Raw genomic sequence first — 19,361 nt, 5'->3', positions numbered from 1 at the left:
AGATATGGTTTTTTTTTGTCTAAAATTATCATTGAACGAGCATGTGCATACACATGAAATTTGTGTAACAAAATTGCAAAAATTAGGGGAGGTTTATATAAGGGTCCAACATTTAAGGGGTGTGTGTAATAGGTCATAAACACAATAGAGGAGAGATGAGTGCAATTTGCTCCTTCTACTATGAGTGTTATATCCCTTAGTGAAGCATTGCATTTAAACGTATTATATTTAAAGTGTTTAAAAATTAATTACAAACAATAATATTATTCTTTTTAGTTTTAAATTTATTTTTTAAAATAAAAAATATAACTCACTCACACATAATTTGTCTTGTGCATCTCATGTGTAACCACTGTATCTTTTGAAGATAGCATTTCAGTCTTCTATACTCAACACCTAAGTCTATTGTTGAAAGGCTACTAAATCTTTCTCTTATTCTACAGGGTGATTCTTGGTCTTCTTTATTCTACGAGTCTTGCAGCTGAAGTGAAGACCTCACCACACTTGTCCTCAGTAGCAAGTGTTCATCCATGATATTTACTACATCGATGCTTAGCAAATCAAATATCCCATCATTAAGTAGATTTTTTTGCCTCTAGAACTCTTTTAGAGTTTCTTACAATGGGAATATGTGTGTTATTTCCATTGGTGGCTGGTGGTGCATAACTTTTGTGTACTCCCTCCAACTTGAGCCATAGTGGGTGGCTTTTAGGAAACAAGTGTTGAGCTTGGAGGAGGACTTAGTGTTGAAGGCCTTATTGGGAGGCTACCACTTAATGGATGGCCATATTAATCTCTTGAAAAAACTCTCGTGTAGTAGTTATCATGTCTTCAAGATCTTCTCCTCCTATAGACTTAGAGGCTAAGCTCCGGTGTCAGCTGAAGTGGATTAAAAGATCATTAGAAATGAAGAAAGGTTAAATAGTGACACTTAACGGACACTTTTATGTTTTAAATTATATTAAGTTCAGTCCCTTATGTTTGTAAAGTGAATCAAAATGATCATTTCAAAAAGAATGATAGTTTATGATTGTGAATCCTATTGTGATTGATTCAAAATGTAAAACTTATTTTATTAAACCCATGTACACAAAAGCTATAAAAACCAACTTATGGTTGAATCAAAAAGGCAAAAACATAATAAATATTGTATAAAATATGAATCCAACAACTAACCAAAAATTATAAAATCTAATATTAAATTCTTTTCTAGATGCTTGTAAGACTCATTTTTCACGTGATTTTCTAACTCTATATTTTATTTGAACATCAGCTTATTTTTATAGTTTCCATGCAAGTGAATATAAGAGAACAAATTTCACATATCAAATTAGTCAAAAAGGATTCAAAATTGTGTCTCAAAATAAAATAAAAAAAATCATTATTTTAAAAGGACCATTTTGACTCACTTAAAAAACATAAAGAGGACAAAACTAAACTTTTTAAAGTATAAAAGATCAAGTTAAATATAATGCAAAGCATAAATGACTAAAATTGTATATTTTTAGCCCATTTTAGTCCATGTGAGACTTGTTAAAACCTACTATGTACTTATTGGTTGCCATGGTTGTATTTGTGATTTTAATTGTGCAACCTAATTGCTGCTGCTAAACTTTCATGGAACGATAGCCATAACCCTTAGGATAGGATTTGTCCATTAATAAAATAATTTTTTTAAAATAAAAAAATTGTTACAAAATATTCAAGCACTTTGCAAAAGGACCCTTGAGCCCTTTATAAACATAATGCTTCTTAAGGGCTTATAGCAACTTAAAATGCTTAATTAAAGAGAGAAAAGGGGGGGCAAGAGAGGAGGGTAAGTCCTTAGAAGACATGAAAAATTAAGAATCAAAGTGCTTACTCCAACCAACAGCCTCAAAAACTGAAACTTGTGGACAAAAAGTGGCCACATAATTCAACACATACACACCCCTTCAAGATGATTCACATGCAGAATAGCACTCCACTGATAAGTTCTTAGGCAACACTGAAAGAACTTGCTGTGCTCTCCACAAATCTTCTTGCTCCCTTAAACCATCTCTTGTCTCCAGCTTGAGCCTTGCAAATGTATAGTTTGCCATCTTTCACAGTTGCTGCAATCAGCTGGTGCTTGCCACCTTCATCTCCATCAGCTGTCCTTGTCAACACAGTCAAACTGTAGTACTGTTTCCCATCAATGACAGGCGTTGAACTCTCCAAGATGTTTGCAGTTGCCACAGCATTGGAATCAAAACCACCCTGAGAAATTAAAGTTCAGAAGATGGACAAACTCAAAAGTTATAGAATCTGTCAGAAAAACGTAATTTTTGGGATAAAATCACTCCTACACATGACATTTAGCAACGGTTAGTCCTCGTTAAGTCAAAATGAAGTATAGGGTCAAAAGGGCAAAATCCACCACATTTCAGAAATACAATAATGACTAAAACCACAGTTTTTAAACTGTAGTGACTAAAACTAAATTTGACCAAATCTTGAGGAACCTTAAATACATTTTACTCCTATTTTTGTTTCCTATTCCTTAACTAGTTTCTTAACAGCATTTGCCAAAAAAAAGAGAGCAGACAATTGTTAGTTTTAAAATGTATCTCATAATGCTACTCATAAATTATGAATTAATTACCTCAGCATCAGTTTGGCCAAAGAAGGCTTGTTTTCCAAGCAAGTAATCCACCTACAAAAAGGAAAAACCAAATCTTGAATTTCAGCCAGCAACTGCTGTCATTATCTTTAAACTTCAGAGACATATTCTCGAAACTATTTTGTACATACATTTGTTTGTATTATGAACCTTCCTTATCAATCAGAAAACAAGATAGAATTTATAATAATTTTACCTGAGATAGGAACTCCTCAGGTGAACCATAGTCAGTGATGGACTTCTTGTCAGTTGCAGTGACCATGACAGCAACATTGCTGGTTGAGTCAAAATTGTCCTCATATCTAAGAACCTGACCTGGGTACTCAACCTCTTTGCTTGGGTTCCACTTTGAGGGAATTGAGAGTTTGAATCCATCCCCATTGTATGGAAGGAAGTCAGTGTTTGTCTTTGGCTTTCCAAACACATTGGCTGTAATAAAAAAAACAATAATAAAGAAGTTATAATTCTCAATGTACCCAAAAGTTTTTGAGATAAAAACTATTCTTTGGCCTTCACTTGACTGTATAAACATTTGAGATAGTGGGTTTATTGATATAATATCACAGATTCTATATAATCAAGTTATAAAAAATACCCTAATCCTCACCAATCTCATTCTTTCAATTATAATTTCTGCAATATGTTTGAGTCGGCTTATTATGCTTCAAGGCCAAAGGGCAATGAAAGCCACTTTTGGCACACTATCTAGACCTATGCAAATTTCTCGGTTTGGTCCCTATGATCACTCTATTTCTTTCATCTTTAAACTCTAACAAGCAAAGAATGGGCAATGCACAAAAACCAGAAGTAAACTTACACTTTCCTTACAACAAAATAGCATTTCGGTTTAAAAAGCAAAGGTATTGCAGTTCTTTGGTTTCTCCAAGAACATGACACCAAAGAAAGTGTGAATTCCTTAAGAAATCAAAGCACCGGCTCCCTTCTCACTGACTATTAGAGAAATACTTGCAACACCCTCTCTAACATCATCAGATGAAATTCTCATGTGGGTCCCACTAAATACGAGAGTCTGATTCTCAATTCCGCAGCTTCGATTAGTAAACTAGTAGAACTAACATAAATTTAACCAATATGAGAAAGTATGGTGGATAGAGTGTGTTGGTACTTGGTAGCACTCCTCGTTAGTTCAATAACAATGATTTTTTTCTGATTATATAATCAAGTTGTGCATTCTCTCTTCAAACAAACAACAAAAAAGCCTTATCCCACAAGAACCATCAAACACCATTCAGATCAGTTAAAGACAATTCTCTCTACAACAAATCTGTAAATTTCATCTCAATGCTAAATGCTAATACCAAGGTTTTTCAAATTGCATTCCAAAACAAAAGTTGCCGCCATAGTAGCCACATTTGACCTCAATTTTCTCCAGGATTGAGGTATTGAAGGGTTTTTTTTTTTTTTTACAGGGCAAAATGTTTTATTACTAACACTTAGTTTAGCCCAAGTGGTGCCCAACCAAACTATGAACACCTTACAACAGAAAAACCAAAAAAGAACAAAGTTGTACAAAATAAAAGGAAAACAACACTAGCCCATCTCGGACCAAGATATAACTTGCATGATCATAATCATGCGATGGTCATCTAAAGAAAGAGGCAAAAGGGTAAAATACCAGCTTCTCCATAGGCAGCATCAGCAGGTGCAACCTTAGAGCCAACAGCAGCAGCACCAATGAGAACAGTGAGGGCCAACCTGCGAGAGACAATGTTAGTAGTGTCCTCACCCTCTTGGACAACCTGCTTTTGTGCCTTGCAAACAATGTGGTTTGGTTTGGTGCTCACAACTAAGCGCTGTGATGAAGCTCTGGTTGGAGTGGTGAGGGCATGGTGGTGCAAGAAGCATTGTGTGGATGCCATTGTGCTCAAAATCTTCTTAGTTTCTTTGCTCTTGGGCCTATGAATCAGACACTAGAGTAGGCAAAGTGTGTGTGGACTAGGAAGTGGCTTTAGATGTGGGGTGGGTGATGTGGCAATGAAAATGTGGCTGGTTTTTGGATATTGCATTTGGAGGTGAATGATTGGTGGTGGCATTAGATTGGATTTCTGATGTGGGATAAGGGACTTGGGGTTCTCATTGGCTCCACGTGGCACCTTGCTGTGTATTCTCTTTTTTCTCTACTAGAAGACATTTTTTTTATGTAAAAAAAATATGTAAATATGTAAATGTAGAGCTGTTAAAACTTGTGTTCAAGTGTGCACAGTGCACTCAATGTTAAGGAGAAATGATACCAGACTCTATTTGCTTTAGAAGAGAAAAATAAAATAGAGATAATTTGGAAAAAATAGAATATAATAAAATGATATGGTGTGTTGCTTGTTTTAAAGGAGATAAGTAAGAAATAGAATAGAAAAATAATATTGTATAGTTATTTAGTAGAGATAAATGAGAAATTAAATATTTAAACCCCAAGTTGGTTGGTTACTTATTTTTTTCTGAAATCATCTGCACCAAACCCTTTCTTGTCATTTCCGTCTGACACCTTTTAATTTTATCGTATGAACCAAACTTAAGTACTTTATTGTTTGTTAATTTTTACAAGACTTTCTTCTTTGTTTGGTGTATTAATTATATATTTTTTATAATATTCTTAATTAATTACATTTTCTCTTATGAGGATTGAAAAATAAAAAAACTTACATTAATTAGTTAAGTGAGAAATAATTAGGTGAAGAGAAAAATAAAAAATAATCTTAAAAATGTAGTATAAATTATTGATAAATTTATTGTGATTAGTTATTTTTTTAAAGGGTTTAAATTAGTTGAATATATTTTATATATAAAAATAAATTTAGTATTTTTTATGGCTTAAATATATTTTTTATTCTTAAAATTCTGTATTCTTTTTTATTTTTGTCATTATAGTTTTTTTTAATCCTTAAAAAATATATTTGCTTTATTTTTCATTTTTAAATAATATTTTTTCACGGTTTAAAATAATTTTTATTATTTAAAATATTATCTAAAATAATTTAAAAACAAAAAATAAAACAAACACATCTTACATAAGATGAAATTTTTTTCATGGATGAAAATAAAAAAACTGTTAAATTACATGAACCGAAAATGTATTTAAGTCATTTTTTAATTAAAATTTACTGAAAATTATATTTTTAATTTTACTTTTTATTTGATAAATCTAATAAATAATTTTATAGTTTTTAATATTTTTTAATTAATAGTAAAAAGTGTGTAATATAACATGGTAAAGAGTGTTGTTATAAAAAGAATCGCCTGTCTTGTATTTTTTTTCTTTCCTATATATTTCTTATTTATCTTAAATCAAAATAATCTACTTTTTATCGCCTATATTCATTTATTTTATTTATCTCTCGTCTATTTTCGTCTATCCTATTTCTCGTTTATTTATTTACTTCTTACTAAGTACACCTTACATCAATTACGATATAACACTGCGTGCACTTTTTTTTTTTAATTCTTTGTTAAAAACTAAACTATATTTAACTACTTGATGCTTTTAGCAATGAGGAGAAAAATAAGAATTGTTTTTTTAATAAACTACACCGACCTTTCCTTTAAGGAAATTACATAAGTCTTCCCTCTTTATTTAAATCTTATACAAACCTGTCTCTTGAATTTAAAGAAATTACACAAATCTTTTTTTAAAAAAATTTATATAATTTTTGAAATTTTAAAAAAATTACATAAGTCTTTTTTCTAAAATCTACTCAAATATTTTCTTAAATTTAAGAAAATTATACACGTATCTCCCACTGATTTTATTTTCACATCCTCTGTTTTTTTTTAAAGTATATATATAGAGAGAGAGAGATTTAATGCTATTAATTATTGTTGATATGAAGTGGGTTCAGCTGATTTTATGTCTTGGATAATTAAAGGTTTGATTGGAGTAACTTTATTTGATTTTTCTTAAACTTATAATTATTCATTTCACTTATAGATTTGGTTAATTTAATGGTTCTGTTGTTTAGGATGGAGTCCATTAATTTGGTTTGATATTCCTTCTTTTTATTTTAGCAAAGCTTGATATGTTCATACGAAATCGCAAACAACACTTTTATTAATTCTGTTACAAATTTGCAGGGATTACACAGCTTAAAGCATAAAGGTTTTAATTTGAAACGCAGAGATGAACATTAATTATAATTATAGGGCAAAGAAGATTAGATGCAAGCAAGATTTGTGCCCTTAGGAAATAAAGCATGAGGTGATTGGTCTCAAAGTTGAGTCCAGATCCAAAACCGAACAACACAACCATTTGAGTTCCTCATATCCATATTCTCGAATCTGACTTTTCTATTCCTTCTCATGTTATTTTTGTGTGTTGCTCCATTAAATATTAACATAACTATATATTATATAATGTTATTTTAATGGGACAACACAGGATACATAGAAAAGGATAACAGAGAAGTCAAATTACATCTTCTTATGTATTTTGTCCCGATTAAACAATAAAGACACTTGACATGTTACCATATTGACGTGTCTGGTGTCACACATTTTTTCTGACCTTAACCCTAATTTGGCCTCCACTTGCTCCAGAATAGCTTTATCCCATTCATTGATGCCCTTTGTTGTTCCCTCGATCTTTTTCTAGGTTTAAATATCTTTATACTCTTTATAATTTAGTATTTTTTTTGTTTTTTATCCTTATAAAAAATTATTTTTAATCTTATTAAATTATATTTATTTTATTTTTAATTCTTAAAATACTTTAGATAATATTTTGAATGATAAAAAAAAATATTATCTAAAACATTATAAGGATGAAAAATAAATAAACATAATTTACAAAGACTAAAAAAATATAAGGACAAAAAAAAAACAAAAAACTAAGTTATAAAAATTAAAAAATATTTAAATTTTGTTATTAACTAAATTAATCAATTTTTTTTTTGAAAGTATGGATAAATTAGAAGAGTCTTGTATGTTTATAACTTTATATATGTAGGGAAGTAGTCAATCATGTGTAACTTTGAATTTAAACATATGAAGATTATCTTACACAAATTTTGTTTTAGCTCAATCTTGTGCTCACTGTGACACAGAAATAGAAGTCAGTTTGGAGGAGTTGCCAAGACGGTGGCAGGGCCTTCTGCCGCTGTACCTTGCGGCTGCGGATCTCATCATAAACAGAAACCATCTTGAATTCAATGTGATTGATATATAGGTAGGTTTAGGGAATGTGATGGTACGTTACTTTGATGCTTACACGTAGTATGTAGTAACTATAAGCTCGTAGAGCAAAGGCGTGTGGATATATATAGAGACATATTAATTTAGAGGAGAAGCAATTAAGTAACAGAAGGAGACAAAGTTTTACAACGACAAAACTACGTACTAGCTAGCCGGCTAAAGCAGAGGAATGGCAGTAATGGAGTAATAAAATTTTGAAGTTAAGTGAGCAAGGATGGCTCTTAAACAGTTAAACCTGTGCATGCCATGTATACGTATAGATCATATTCTATGGTGTTATCTTTTCGGTTCATCAAGCAAAATGAATATGGATTAATTTGGAATTTGTTTGAAAGGTAAATAAAATTTTATTATTGTTTTTATTAATGATCAAACTTGGATAGCATCTCAATTTAACTTTAACATATTGACCACTTCTGTTTAGTAACTTTGTTATTATATTTTGTGGTTTAAATATATGAATTTGGCTTTATAATTTATTTTTATTCTTCTTGAATTTTGAAATAAGTATTTTTAGTTATTATAAAATAAGAGGTTTTATGTTGGATCTTGTAAAATATTTTTCTTTAATTTTTATTCATATAAATTTAAAAATATTATTTTTTACTTCAATATTTATTTAGAAAAAAGTTCAATTTTTTAGTTAAATTTAATTTTGCAGAATTATTTATTTATTCCTATCCACTTTTCTACCTATTTAAACAAAATTTAATAAAAAATTTCAAATAACATATATTTCCTTTTTATTTCTACTGGACTTTTTTCTTTCTTTCCACTAACTTACACTTTTAATCCAAATTCACCATTTAATGTTTCATCGCATGCAAATCAAAATCCCAAAGATACAACAGGCTTAGTAAACCGTGAAAATCAGCAGAAAGAAAAATTCAAAAAAAAAAAAAAAGAGAGAGAAAGATAGAAAAAAAAAAAATCTATAATACACTATCAAATGGAACGTCAATGAAAAATTATAATGGTGAGTGAACAGATTTTAAATATATGTATAGAATATAGATGTTACGTCAAACCTTACAAATGAGAATTAGGGCATAGGATGCCATACTTGTTTCCTGGTGATGGCATAAAGTCAACAAGATCATCTACTAATACATCACTGTCATCGAATATTTACGCTGATTTCCTATGGATATTAAAATCCTAATAAGTAATAACGTGACAAACATTTCTTCTTGTTATATTTTTTATTAACAACTTTTAACTTTTTTTTAAAAGGTCCAGGGAAAGATGTACAAAGAAACAGTGTGTACAGAAGGCTCAAAAAGATAACCACCCAAAAGATATCCAAAAAACCTCCAGAATAAACTTTCTGGCCTACCCCGTGGTAATAACAATTTTTAACCTGATGTTTCATGAATTAATAAATTAATGATTAAATTTCTTAAATATGTTGATAGAAATTTGATATTCTGACTATGTGTATGAAAAAAAATGATTAAAAAAGATAAAATTCACTTTCATAATCTTTATGTTTCGAAAATTAGTTTTTATAATTTTTTGACTATAAAAAGATACTTTATTTTAAAAAAATGAATTAATAAGTTATATGTTGCTCTTTCATGAACGAATAAATAACTTGATGCTTCGTTAAGAATGTGACAGGCGAAGAGCAATTTCAAATGAGCCTAAAATGTGTGGCGGACTTTACTTGGCATTATATGTAATTAATTAATTAATTGAAGGATTGAAATTAACAAATGGCAAGAAAGATAACAAAAACAGAAGTAGATTGGATAACAAAAAAAATATATTATAAATTGTTAGGGTTTTCGTGGTTTCATCTTTTATGACTTTTCTTTGATTTTATAAAGTAATAACCCGGTTCTGTTATCACTAAAATTATTTTGAGTAGCCGATTCGATGAAGCTAGAAGATAACATTGTTGCCGATTATAAAGGTGGTGATAAAGACAAACAAATTCAAAAGTTATTTTAAATTATTTGAATTTGTTGTAACAATATAGTTTATGGCAAACCAAAAAAATTTCTGGTTGAGTCATGGACAATGTCGCTTTCTTTGAGACGTTTCGTGGTACTGCCAAAAAAATTGTGCAACGTCCCAGGATAAAACAACCCAACTCACTGTATAAGATTTCCACTGCACTGAGGGAACCTTTTCTAGAATTACACTCTCTTGTATGATTTGAAAAGTCACTCTAATACCACCCAAAAATATGACTTGAACAGTCACTCTAATTTGAAAAGTCACTCTAATAGTCAACCAAAAAATATGACTTGAAAAGTCACTATTATAGTCAACTGAAAATATGACTTAAAAAGTCAATATTATAGCCAACCGAAAATTTTAGAGCAACAGAAAGAGGGAGAAGTTTGCCGAAAATGCATCGGCTCAAATATGGGCGGGAGAAAGAAAAGTTGAGGAAATGCTTCTCAACTGGGAAAAGGAAAAATGAAGAAATGAACTCTCTATATATAGGGAGTGAAACACTATTCAAGTGTTTATCCAGAGCGATGTGGGACTTGAAACCTTTTTTTTTTCCTTTCTTTTTTTCAAACTTTCATCCTTTGTTCTAACAGAATTTATTATTGTTAAGTGATTATGATTTGGCAAAATTAGAGTCAACCAAAGTTAGCAAGAACTTTTGCTTATCATGGGTGCGAAACACTTGGAATGATCATATTGGATAAGCTCAATTGAGCATGTCCTAAAGATGGGAGCAAACATCATAGCTAAGAAGCATGGGCTAATGTGGAAAAACACGATCTTAGTCCATTATTTCTTATCTTTTATATAAATATGTGTGTTTAAAAACGTTGGAGGAACATCAAACCAACTAATCAATACAATTATTTTTTCTAAATTAGGATCTTGGTCAGTTATTTCTTATCTTTTGTATAAATATGTGTGAAAAAAAGTTGGAGGGACATCACACCAACCCATCAATACAATTATCTTTTTTCAGATTATTTTTTCTTCCAATTTACTTGTTTTTTGTCTTGTTATTCTCATTTATCTTTTAGTCTCATATCTTTCTAAATCATGTTACAATTCACTTCTAACCAAGTTTTTTCTAGAGTAACTTGGGAGCCATAAAGGTTTAGAGACAAATTTTTCCTTTCAATAGACAAATCGCTTGACCATAGATTCAAATTTTGGAGTCATGTTGGAGCAAAAGTGAGCAGAAACACATTTGGCTAGTCTTGTTATTTAACGCAACAACAAAATTGACACACCCAATGAAACTAGAGTAGATGAATTGATTGAACAGTTTGAATCATAGGCGGACTTATGTCAATCTTTGCATTTGGGTTCTCGTAAGACTATTATACGTGAGATGGATCAACAAGTCAAGAAGAAGAATGGTTTGAAACAAGAAGAGAGTTCATTAAGGTGCCTACTTCTTTAATGATAAGTCCTATAACAACAGCACTACCTAATCCATTAATTGGCATTGCAGTGTTTATTGGTTCTATGCCTAACCAACTCCCACAATTATGACTACTTTGTTCATACAACAACAGATAGACCTTGGGATACATGACATAATGTACCAATTATCTAGGCAATTAGTCAAAATAGTCAAACCTATGGTACAAAATGAAATGCAACCATCTAAGGAATTGGAAGCAATGAAAGTGAATGTTGGCAATAATAAGTGCTTAGCAATATGATAGTTACATAAAAGTGTTTCCAAGAGCAAAAAATTAGGATCTATCTTGTATTCAAAATATACATTTGGACCTATTTAAAAAGGGAGAGATTTTATTTAAAATAATTTCATATCTCTTTATTTTTGTATTTGAAAATAAAAGTTATCACATATCTTTTTTTATCTCAAAAACTTCATGACATAAGACAAAGATAATTATCAAATAATACTAATTACAATTACTAATCACGTGATCCTGATATCTAGTAATAAAATCTTATTCTTATTTTGTGGACAACTTCCACATTTATAAAACAATACTATTTTTATATTAATTATATTTTTTGTGCTAGCAAATAATATAATAATATTTCACTAAAATATTTATTTGATTAAATTAAATTCTCTAAATTAATTATCAAATAAATTATTTTCTTTAGCAAAGATGGATGCATTCGTTTGTGTCTGACCCCATAGGTTCACTAGTAAATCAACAATAAATTAATCATAATTAGTTTACTAATCAAGATAGGTGCCTAACAACACTCATTAACGTCTAGATAGTATGAAGTAAGATATTTTACCTTCAAGAACCAATAGAAAAATAATGTAATATTTTCTTCCATCATTTACAACTTAAGATTAACTCTAGAGTTTAACATTATTGTCAAACTCTAATAACTTAATACATTATATCTAATCAATGAATGACTTAAGAAATTCTTTGCTTCTTTCATTCAGTTGTCCTGACCAAGGTCTTAATTCTATCATAGAGTTCAAACTCGTTACCTAGAGTTGATGAATTCATTCTCGACTAATCATTAATTATACAAGTATTTAATCATATTCAATATTCATTCAACTAGTGCCCTAAGATATTAGGTGTCTGAAATTAAAATATAACAAATAACTTGTTAATTACTATGATAATCTTAGGTCAAATGAAACTACTATATTTCTTCTTGAAAACTTTCTATTGATACATCAAGGTAATGTTAACTATTAAGAATTCTCGATTGGGTCAGTTCAATAATGACATCCATATATACATCATTTATATATGCATAATCTTTATCCAATAAAGATCATTAGATATATATTGATTTATCCATATTATTGAAGTCATATTCACACTAATCCTACGATAAAAAATAATTTAGAGTAAAGTTATAAAGACTTGTTTCTCATTATCATAATTTCTATCATGATAACAAGTCTCTAATTTTTATCATGGACCTATCAAATTAACAATTTAATAAAACAATAAATATGATAATAAAATAAAGAATAACTATTTACTAAAATTGATAACATGATGGATTGAATCTTGAAGACACACATTTATGCCCGACAAAATCATGAAGTGTCGAATTAGGTAATTCATCTTGATTCTCCACATCTAACTAGGCCAATTCAGTCACGATAAACATCTTCGGTCCAATCGAATATGGCTTTTATGCCTACATAGCAGGCAACTCAATCGAATACAACTACGGTAGGGATGTTTAATAAAATCTAACTGATGGGCACCCAGGTAGGGTTTTCCTTAGACCTTTGGTAGCCAATATGAGTTATGTGTCTGCTAATGTTAGTAATATGTTGTTCTACCCTTGGGGGACAAGCAGGTGTAAAATGATTATGCTAACCGATTTTTTTCCTCCATAGGTAGGACTAGCCAACACACCAACATATGCCATTGGTTAGACCGACTTACCTCATATGACACCCTTTTTACCTCCTTTAGGATGGATTAATTAGGTTGTGACTAGGGCATCGCTAATAGAGAAGTCTCTTATGTCAACAATGATGCAGGCTTGGGGGCAAATATTGTGGGTCATATAAGTTATTAGCCACTGAAAACCACTCTGATGCCTTTGATTGATCCAAAGCTGGTAATCAAAACCATGAAGAAGTATTTTAGCATTTAGTTGAAGCCAATAGAGAGACCTATGTACAAGAAGCTATATCCATAATGGGTGGATCATATGATGTCCTTGCCAAAAGGATATAAGACACAATATTTTTTAACTTTTTTCTGGTGAGAATGAGAAATCGACCATGGAACTCATAGGGCAATTCACAATCCAAAGTGGGTGAAGTTAGTCAAAATGAGTTTCATAAGTTGCAGCTATTTCCTCTTTGGATTGTGAATAAGTTGTATTTCTTTAACCTATATACATAATTTATAAAATAAAAGAACTCATTAATAAACTTTGTTTATCATATAAGTGATTTTTTTACAAAAACAAATTATGCATGATAGAATATTAAAGATCATGTTACAAAATTTTATATTAAAATATGATATGAAATACTTATTTTAAAGAAATTAATGATTATAAATTATTTTTTATTAAGTGTGTTATAATTATTAATATTCTTATACTTTATTAACTTGTGTCGATTTATAAAAAGATTGTCTTTTTCATAAAAGTATATTTTATTATTTTTTACGAAAATATTTTATTTAGTATATTTATATTTATTTGTTTTAATTTTATCGTATTATAGGTGGATGATACATTAATATATGAAAAACAAAAATGATAGACACTCAAATTTAATCTACACACCTAAAGAGAAAAAGAGATAAAAAAGACACAAAAATAAAGATTTAATGAATAATATAAATATAATGCGACAAAAATAGAGATAAAGAAAAATACAATTGTCAATTAAGTTATGTAGAATTGTAGATATTTACATTTATCATTATTCTATTAAAAAGGTAAATCTGTAAAAAAAGGTTGGCACCGAAGATGTAAAAGTTATTTTTTTAAAACAAAAAGATATAGAAATTATATTACCCTTAAGTTTTAGTTGCATAGTTTTTTCAGGTCATTTCAATAAAAGACTTGTATTATTTTTTTATACAACAATTTTTTATAATATCTTGTATGACATTATTTGTTTTTGTTTTTAGCCATCACGTCTTATCTTCCATTTCCATGCTTATTGCATAATTTCTCTAGAGCAAAAGTCTCGAAGGTTTTCCATTAAAATCAGAATCCAAAACCAAATCAAAATCAAAATTAAATACATATAAAAGGAGAAACATATGATGTGGGGTGGTTGTTAGTTGACTAGTTGCAAGTTGGTGAGTTCAGTTATTAAGCTCTTTTGGCATGCTTCTTGCTGGTCTTAGGGTGAACTTTTGATGCCATAAAAAACCATCCCATATTAGTTCTATTTCTCTCTCTGCCTCTCCCTTTGTTTCAAGTTCCCTCTGCTTATTCTGGTTAGTGAATTTTGTTTGCTTATGATGCTGAATTTTGTTCTTTCTTCTATGAATTGTTGTTGTTGTCTATCTCTTTTACTTGGTGGGTTAAATTCAAGTGTGGTGGTTTCTGTTTGTGTAGAGAGTTTTTTACTTTGTGGGAATTTGGTGGAAGGAATCTTTTGTTTGTAGGTGAATGATGGAGCATAAAATTTGATTTCATTTTTCTTTTATCTCTGTTATGCCATATGTCAAAAGTTCTTGATATCTCTGGATAAAAAAAGAATCTGTACCCCTTTTCCTTTTTCCTTTTTGCTTTCCCGATTATATATATGCAGAAGCGAGTTCTTTTCTGATTTATTTTGTTTTTAATTTCAGTAGTTTGATTATGATTTTTTTTATCGGTCAATATTAGTTTGTTAAGGCTTTGAAGGGCTCTGTTATCACAGAGGGATTTAAGGCTTGTAGTGTAGAATTGGGAAATACAGTGAATTTTAATCTTGAGGAGTTCTGAAAGAAGTGTAGTGTTAGGATTTGAAGGCAAAAGGAGTTACTGGCTTTAAAGGGCTCTGCTGTGTTATGACAAAGGAATTTAAGCTTTGATTTGCAGAATGGGGGCCGAAAAGAATGAAATGCTGACCTAGTATTGGTCAAAGAGGCTTTGATGTCATGTGCAGAACTAAATCAATCCAAGTGCTTCAGCTGTTGCATGGAAAACAAGTAACAACTGCAATATCTAACAAAAAATGCAAAAGCCAAGGGTGAAAAAAAAATTACCTGAGAATTGAGAAACTCAATTTTCTACTGGAGACACTAAGAACTTAAGATCCACCAGTAATGATTACACAATACTCAATGACTGCAATGTGGCAAACTTGATGAACTCTAAATGCAGAAAGATTAAATTAATTATTTGCTTGATATGTTTCGTCTGTGACCTACAAGATATATATATATATATATATATATATATATATATATATATATATATATATATATATATATATATTGTTTTGGATGGTTGTAACAGTAGCATTAATTTATGAAATTTTAATTTGAAGTTAGCAATATGGTCACTTATGTTATGGCTCAGAAAAAAAAGTTGAGCCTTACATTATGCGTTGGTTTCCTCAGATGTTATATTAATAATGACACACTTATGTTTTGAACAAGAGCTATCTTGTACAATCTTTGATAAATGTTCTTTATGGTTCTTGGTAGCACAGGAACGATGTCTGAGAAAACCACAGCTGAGAACCTTATTGAAAACCTTGTGGACACATTTGTTGATAAGAAAAAATCTGTATCATTCTTTGAGGATGATAAGTCAGACTCAGTGAGTTCTCAGATCAATAGACTGTTTGGACGCCAGAAACCTGTGCACCATGTTTTAGGGGGTGGAAAATGTATGGTATTTGTAGTCAATTTAATGTAATATGTACAGTATTTGCATAAATTAAACCCATATAAATCATTTTTTTTTTGTCTGCCTTCGAATGTCATAGCTGCGGATGTCTTGCTATGGAGGAACAAGAAGATTTCTGCTAGTGTTTTAGCATGTGCAACGATTGCATGGGTGCTTTTCGAATGGCTTAATTACAACTTTCTTACTATCTTATGCTTTGGTTTGGTTCTTGTCATGCTTGCACAGTTTCTATGGTCAAATGCTTCCAGCATGTTTAACAGGTTATTCATGCATCCTTACATCTTTTTATTTTCCTCAATTTATGTGGATGTGTTACTCAACATTACAGATTTAATTAAGTATGATTTGTTCTTTATGTTGACAGTTCACCATCTAATGTACCCCGTCTTGTTCTCCCAGAAGAACTCTTTCTGAACATTGCAACTGTGGTTGGTGGTAAGGTTAACATGGGCTTGAGGTTTCTTCAAGATGCTGCTTGCGGAGGAAACTTGAAGCAGTTTCTTATTGTATGTTTACATTTATGTTCATATACTTTGATATTGTCATTTATCATTCAAACTCAAGCCCAAAACATTCTTTAGTTTTTGACACCCGTGTGTTGTGTCAGTGCTTGTTTTTCAATTGATTCCTTTTACTTTTAAGTTTTCTACATACTTTTTAAATAGTCACATTATTTATAGTTGTCAATGATCATGGAATATGCTTGTATGTTTTTTTCTTATCTGGTAGGCTCTATATTGGTCTAATGTTGATAACACTTATGAAATGCTCTGTGATTCCATTATAGCATTATATTCCATAGATTCTCACCATATTTAGGCTGTTGGCATCCATCACAGGATCTTCCATTCCACATCAACAAAATAGTAGTCACTTTAGAGTCAATTAAGAATGCTTTTGTAAAAGTCATGGACGAAGCTCTATTCCATACTTGGTCTTGGTTAAAAGGAATAGACAAAGATTTTCTTATTCATTTTAACCAATGGTCTAGTAGCCTGTAGGAGGAACTGTCCTAGGGGTTATTGTTTTTCTTTTTCTTCAACTGCTGGGTATTTTGTTCTAATGTAGTGGGGTTTGGCATAGTCTTACCATTGTAAACATATGCTGTTTTTCTCAGTACCTCTAGTACTGATTTGTATATAATACTACTTGATTTTTGCTGTGCAAAAAAAAAAAAAAAATTCAGTCAGGAGTCAGGACTTTTCATTGTAGTCTCACTCTATTTTTAAGGCATAAAATTTTGCTAGCATTTAGAGTTAACAAGAACTCTAAGTAACTAATGCCATATAGAAAAAAAGATAAGTTGCTTGAGGTTGTATTTTTGTGTAAACTAGACCTTATGCGGCAGTAGTAATTTCCCTTAAGCCGTCTATATTTGTGTGTTGTGGTAATGTCTCTTTATGTCTTATTATTGTCAACAGGGATGTGAACAATAGTTTTCAAGGAGACTGAAGTTGGAACCAAATAGGGAAGTGTGAGGGGGAAAAAATACTGAAGACCACTAGAATTTGTTTTTGGGGGGGGGGGGGGGGGAGGGGGGATGCATAAATAAATAGATTTGTTGATTTTCTTGATTCAGTGTATCATATTTACATAACAAATTAACAATATGAATGGGTTACGTATCTTGAATTCATAGCCATGATAGAGTACCCTCTACCATTTGCAGCTTGTTTTTTTTAAATATTTACGCACCGTAAACAAATTTATTTCTACATGTATTTTTCCATTAAATTTGTGATCAATGGTCAAAACTTCCCCAGGTTGTTGGATGTCTGTTTGCTGGTGCTGTGATCGGGAGCTGGTGCAATTTTATATCTGTCATCTATATTGGTGAGAGACCTGCTTCCTTTGATAGATCCACTATTCTTTTGATTCATACATTGTCGCACATTTTTGCTTGTATTATTAAGATTAAGATTACTGCCTTGTGACTTAGCTGTCATAGTTTCTAGTTGTTGAAATGACCTCTCCAGTCATAGGGGTAAGTTGAATATATTTGAGCTCCCTTAAATCCCACAGTATAGTCTGCAAGTTTGAAAAAGTATACTTTTATGTTTCAACTAACCCTATGAAATATTTTTCTCCACAAAACTTAAGCAGTTGAAATTGTATAACACTAAAATACAGCCTTAATTAAATCCATGATGAAAAGTAGAGAAGATTGAAACAGCTAGCATAAACAGTAAAATGAATCTGCATCACCACTGTGTGTGATGGGAAACAGGTTGAGATATATTTGAGGTAAGAGGCAGGGGTGAAGGAATTTTAATGCTAACATGGTGAACTACAACAAAAGCACACCTAGTTAAGTCAGTGCTTTCTGATAATATATATGCCATTTCAAGACAAGAACTGAGTCTGGTTTATAAACAAATATAGGCCAAAGTTCATGTATATTGTTTTGTGGATCTAGTTCTGCATAACATTCACATGACACCTTTTTGGAGTTCCAATGATGTTTCTCCACTTCCATTTTTCTGTTCATGTTATACTTGATTGCTGAGACAATTTTTTTTGCTCTAAGGTTTTGTTGCAGCACATACACTTCCAGTTCTCTATGAGAAGTATGAGGATGAAGTTGACAACTTTGTATACAAGGTCTTTGGTCAGATGCAAAATCAATATCGAAATTTGGATGCTAGTGTGCTCAGCAAAATCCCCAAGGGAAAAGGGAAGAAACATGAATAGGTTTATCCTTATGGCTTATGTTAATTATTTGACATTCAATTCCCATCTGAACACATTATGGCAATTGGGAATGATGGAAGAAGGTAACAAGAGGGATCAAAATATTTCTTCCATATGAATGATAGAGTGGAATAAATTTAAAATTGCATTTATTGTTGTAGTGTCTATTGTTCCTTTGCCTAAATTGTGATCTTGAAATGTTGTTATCGCATTACTTGGCCAGAGACTACATTGGTGACTGTTGCAAACTTGTGACGGCACTTCAAAGGCAGGTTGTAATATGTATATTTGGACTAAGCACATTGTTAATTTTGTTATAGTCAATGACCAACATTGTTGTCTATATGGTGTTATTAAGCACGGATAATTATTGGATATTGTATTGGGTTAAGTGGGTGTACACTAGCACACCGCCGGAATGATTTGTTAACTCGTTTTTTAGAAGTACTTTAGCCAGATATTTAAAAACAAAAATTATGATTCTTTTATATTTAAGTATTTAAAATATAAATATATATTATAAAAAAAAGAATGTAATACAAAGTGGGGATCATAA

General features: G+C 30.8%; 2 protein-coding genes across 5 annotated transcripts; one reads left to right on the top strand and one right to left on the bottom strand.

The window, feature by feature from the left end:
- Positions 1–1,649: 1,649 nt before the first annotated feature.
- On the bottom strand, positions 1,650–4,670 carry LOC100802315 (oxygen-evolving enhancer protein 2, chloroplastic). Its single transcript, XM_003532026.5, has 4 exons — positions 4,278–4,670; positions 2,838–3,070; positions 2,624–2,674; positions 1,650–2,238 (listed from the first exon to the last, which is right to left on the bottom strand). Exons 1-4 carry the CDS (start codon positions 4,519–4,521, stop codon positions 1,978–1,980), a joined length of 789 nt encoding a protein of 262 aa, XP_003532074.1. The 5' UTR covers positions 4,522–4,670; the 3' UTR covers positions 1,650–1,977.
- Positions 4,671–14,391: 9,721 nt separating this feature from the next.
- LOC100801782 (reticulon-like protein B8) lies at positions 14,392–19,146 on the top strand. Of its 4 annotated transcripts, none has more exons than XM_006585982.4 (6): positions 14,392–14,568; positions 15,910–16,094; positions 16,194–16,374; positions 16,479–16,620; positions 17,878–17,947; positions 18,642–19,146. In XM_006585982.4, the coding sequence occupies exons 2-6, from the start codon at positions 15,920–15,922 to the stop codon at positions 18,803–18,805; spliced, it is 732 nt and encodes a 243-aa protein (XP_006586045.1). In that variant the 5' UTR covers positions 14,392–14,568; positions 15,910–15,919; the 3' UTR covers positions 18,806–19,146. The 4 variants fall into 4 exon arrangements, with proteins under 4 accessions (XP_006586045.1, XP_014634857.1, XP_003532073.1 ...); XM_014779371.3 differs by having other exon boundaries at positions 14,434–14,568; positions 15,915–16,094; XM_003532025.5 differs by lacking the exon at positions 14,392–14,568 and adding an exon at positions 14,622–14,709 and having other exon boundaries at positions 15,915–16,094.
- The last annotated feature ends 215 nt before the right edge of the window (positions 19,147–19,361 follow it).

Source organism: Glycine max, chromosome 8 (assembly GCF_000004515.6).
Source record: "Glycine max cultivar Williams 82 chromosome 8, Glycine_max_v4.0, whole genome shotgun sequence".
NCBI lineage: Eukaryota > Viridiplantae > Streptophyta > Magnoliopsida > Fabales > Fabaceae > Glycine > Glycine max.
This window is presented reverse-complemented; position numbering and strand designations above follow the sequence as displayed.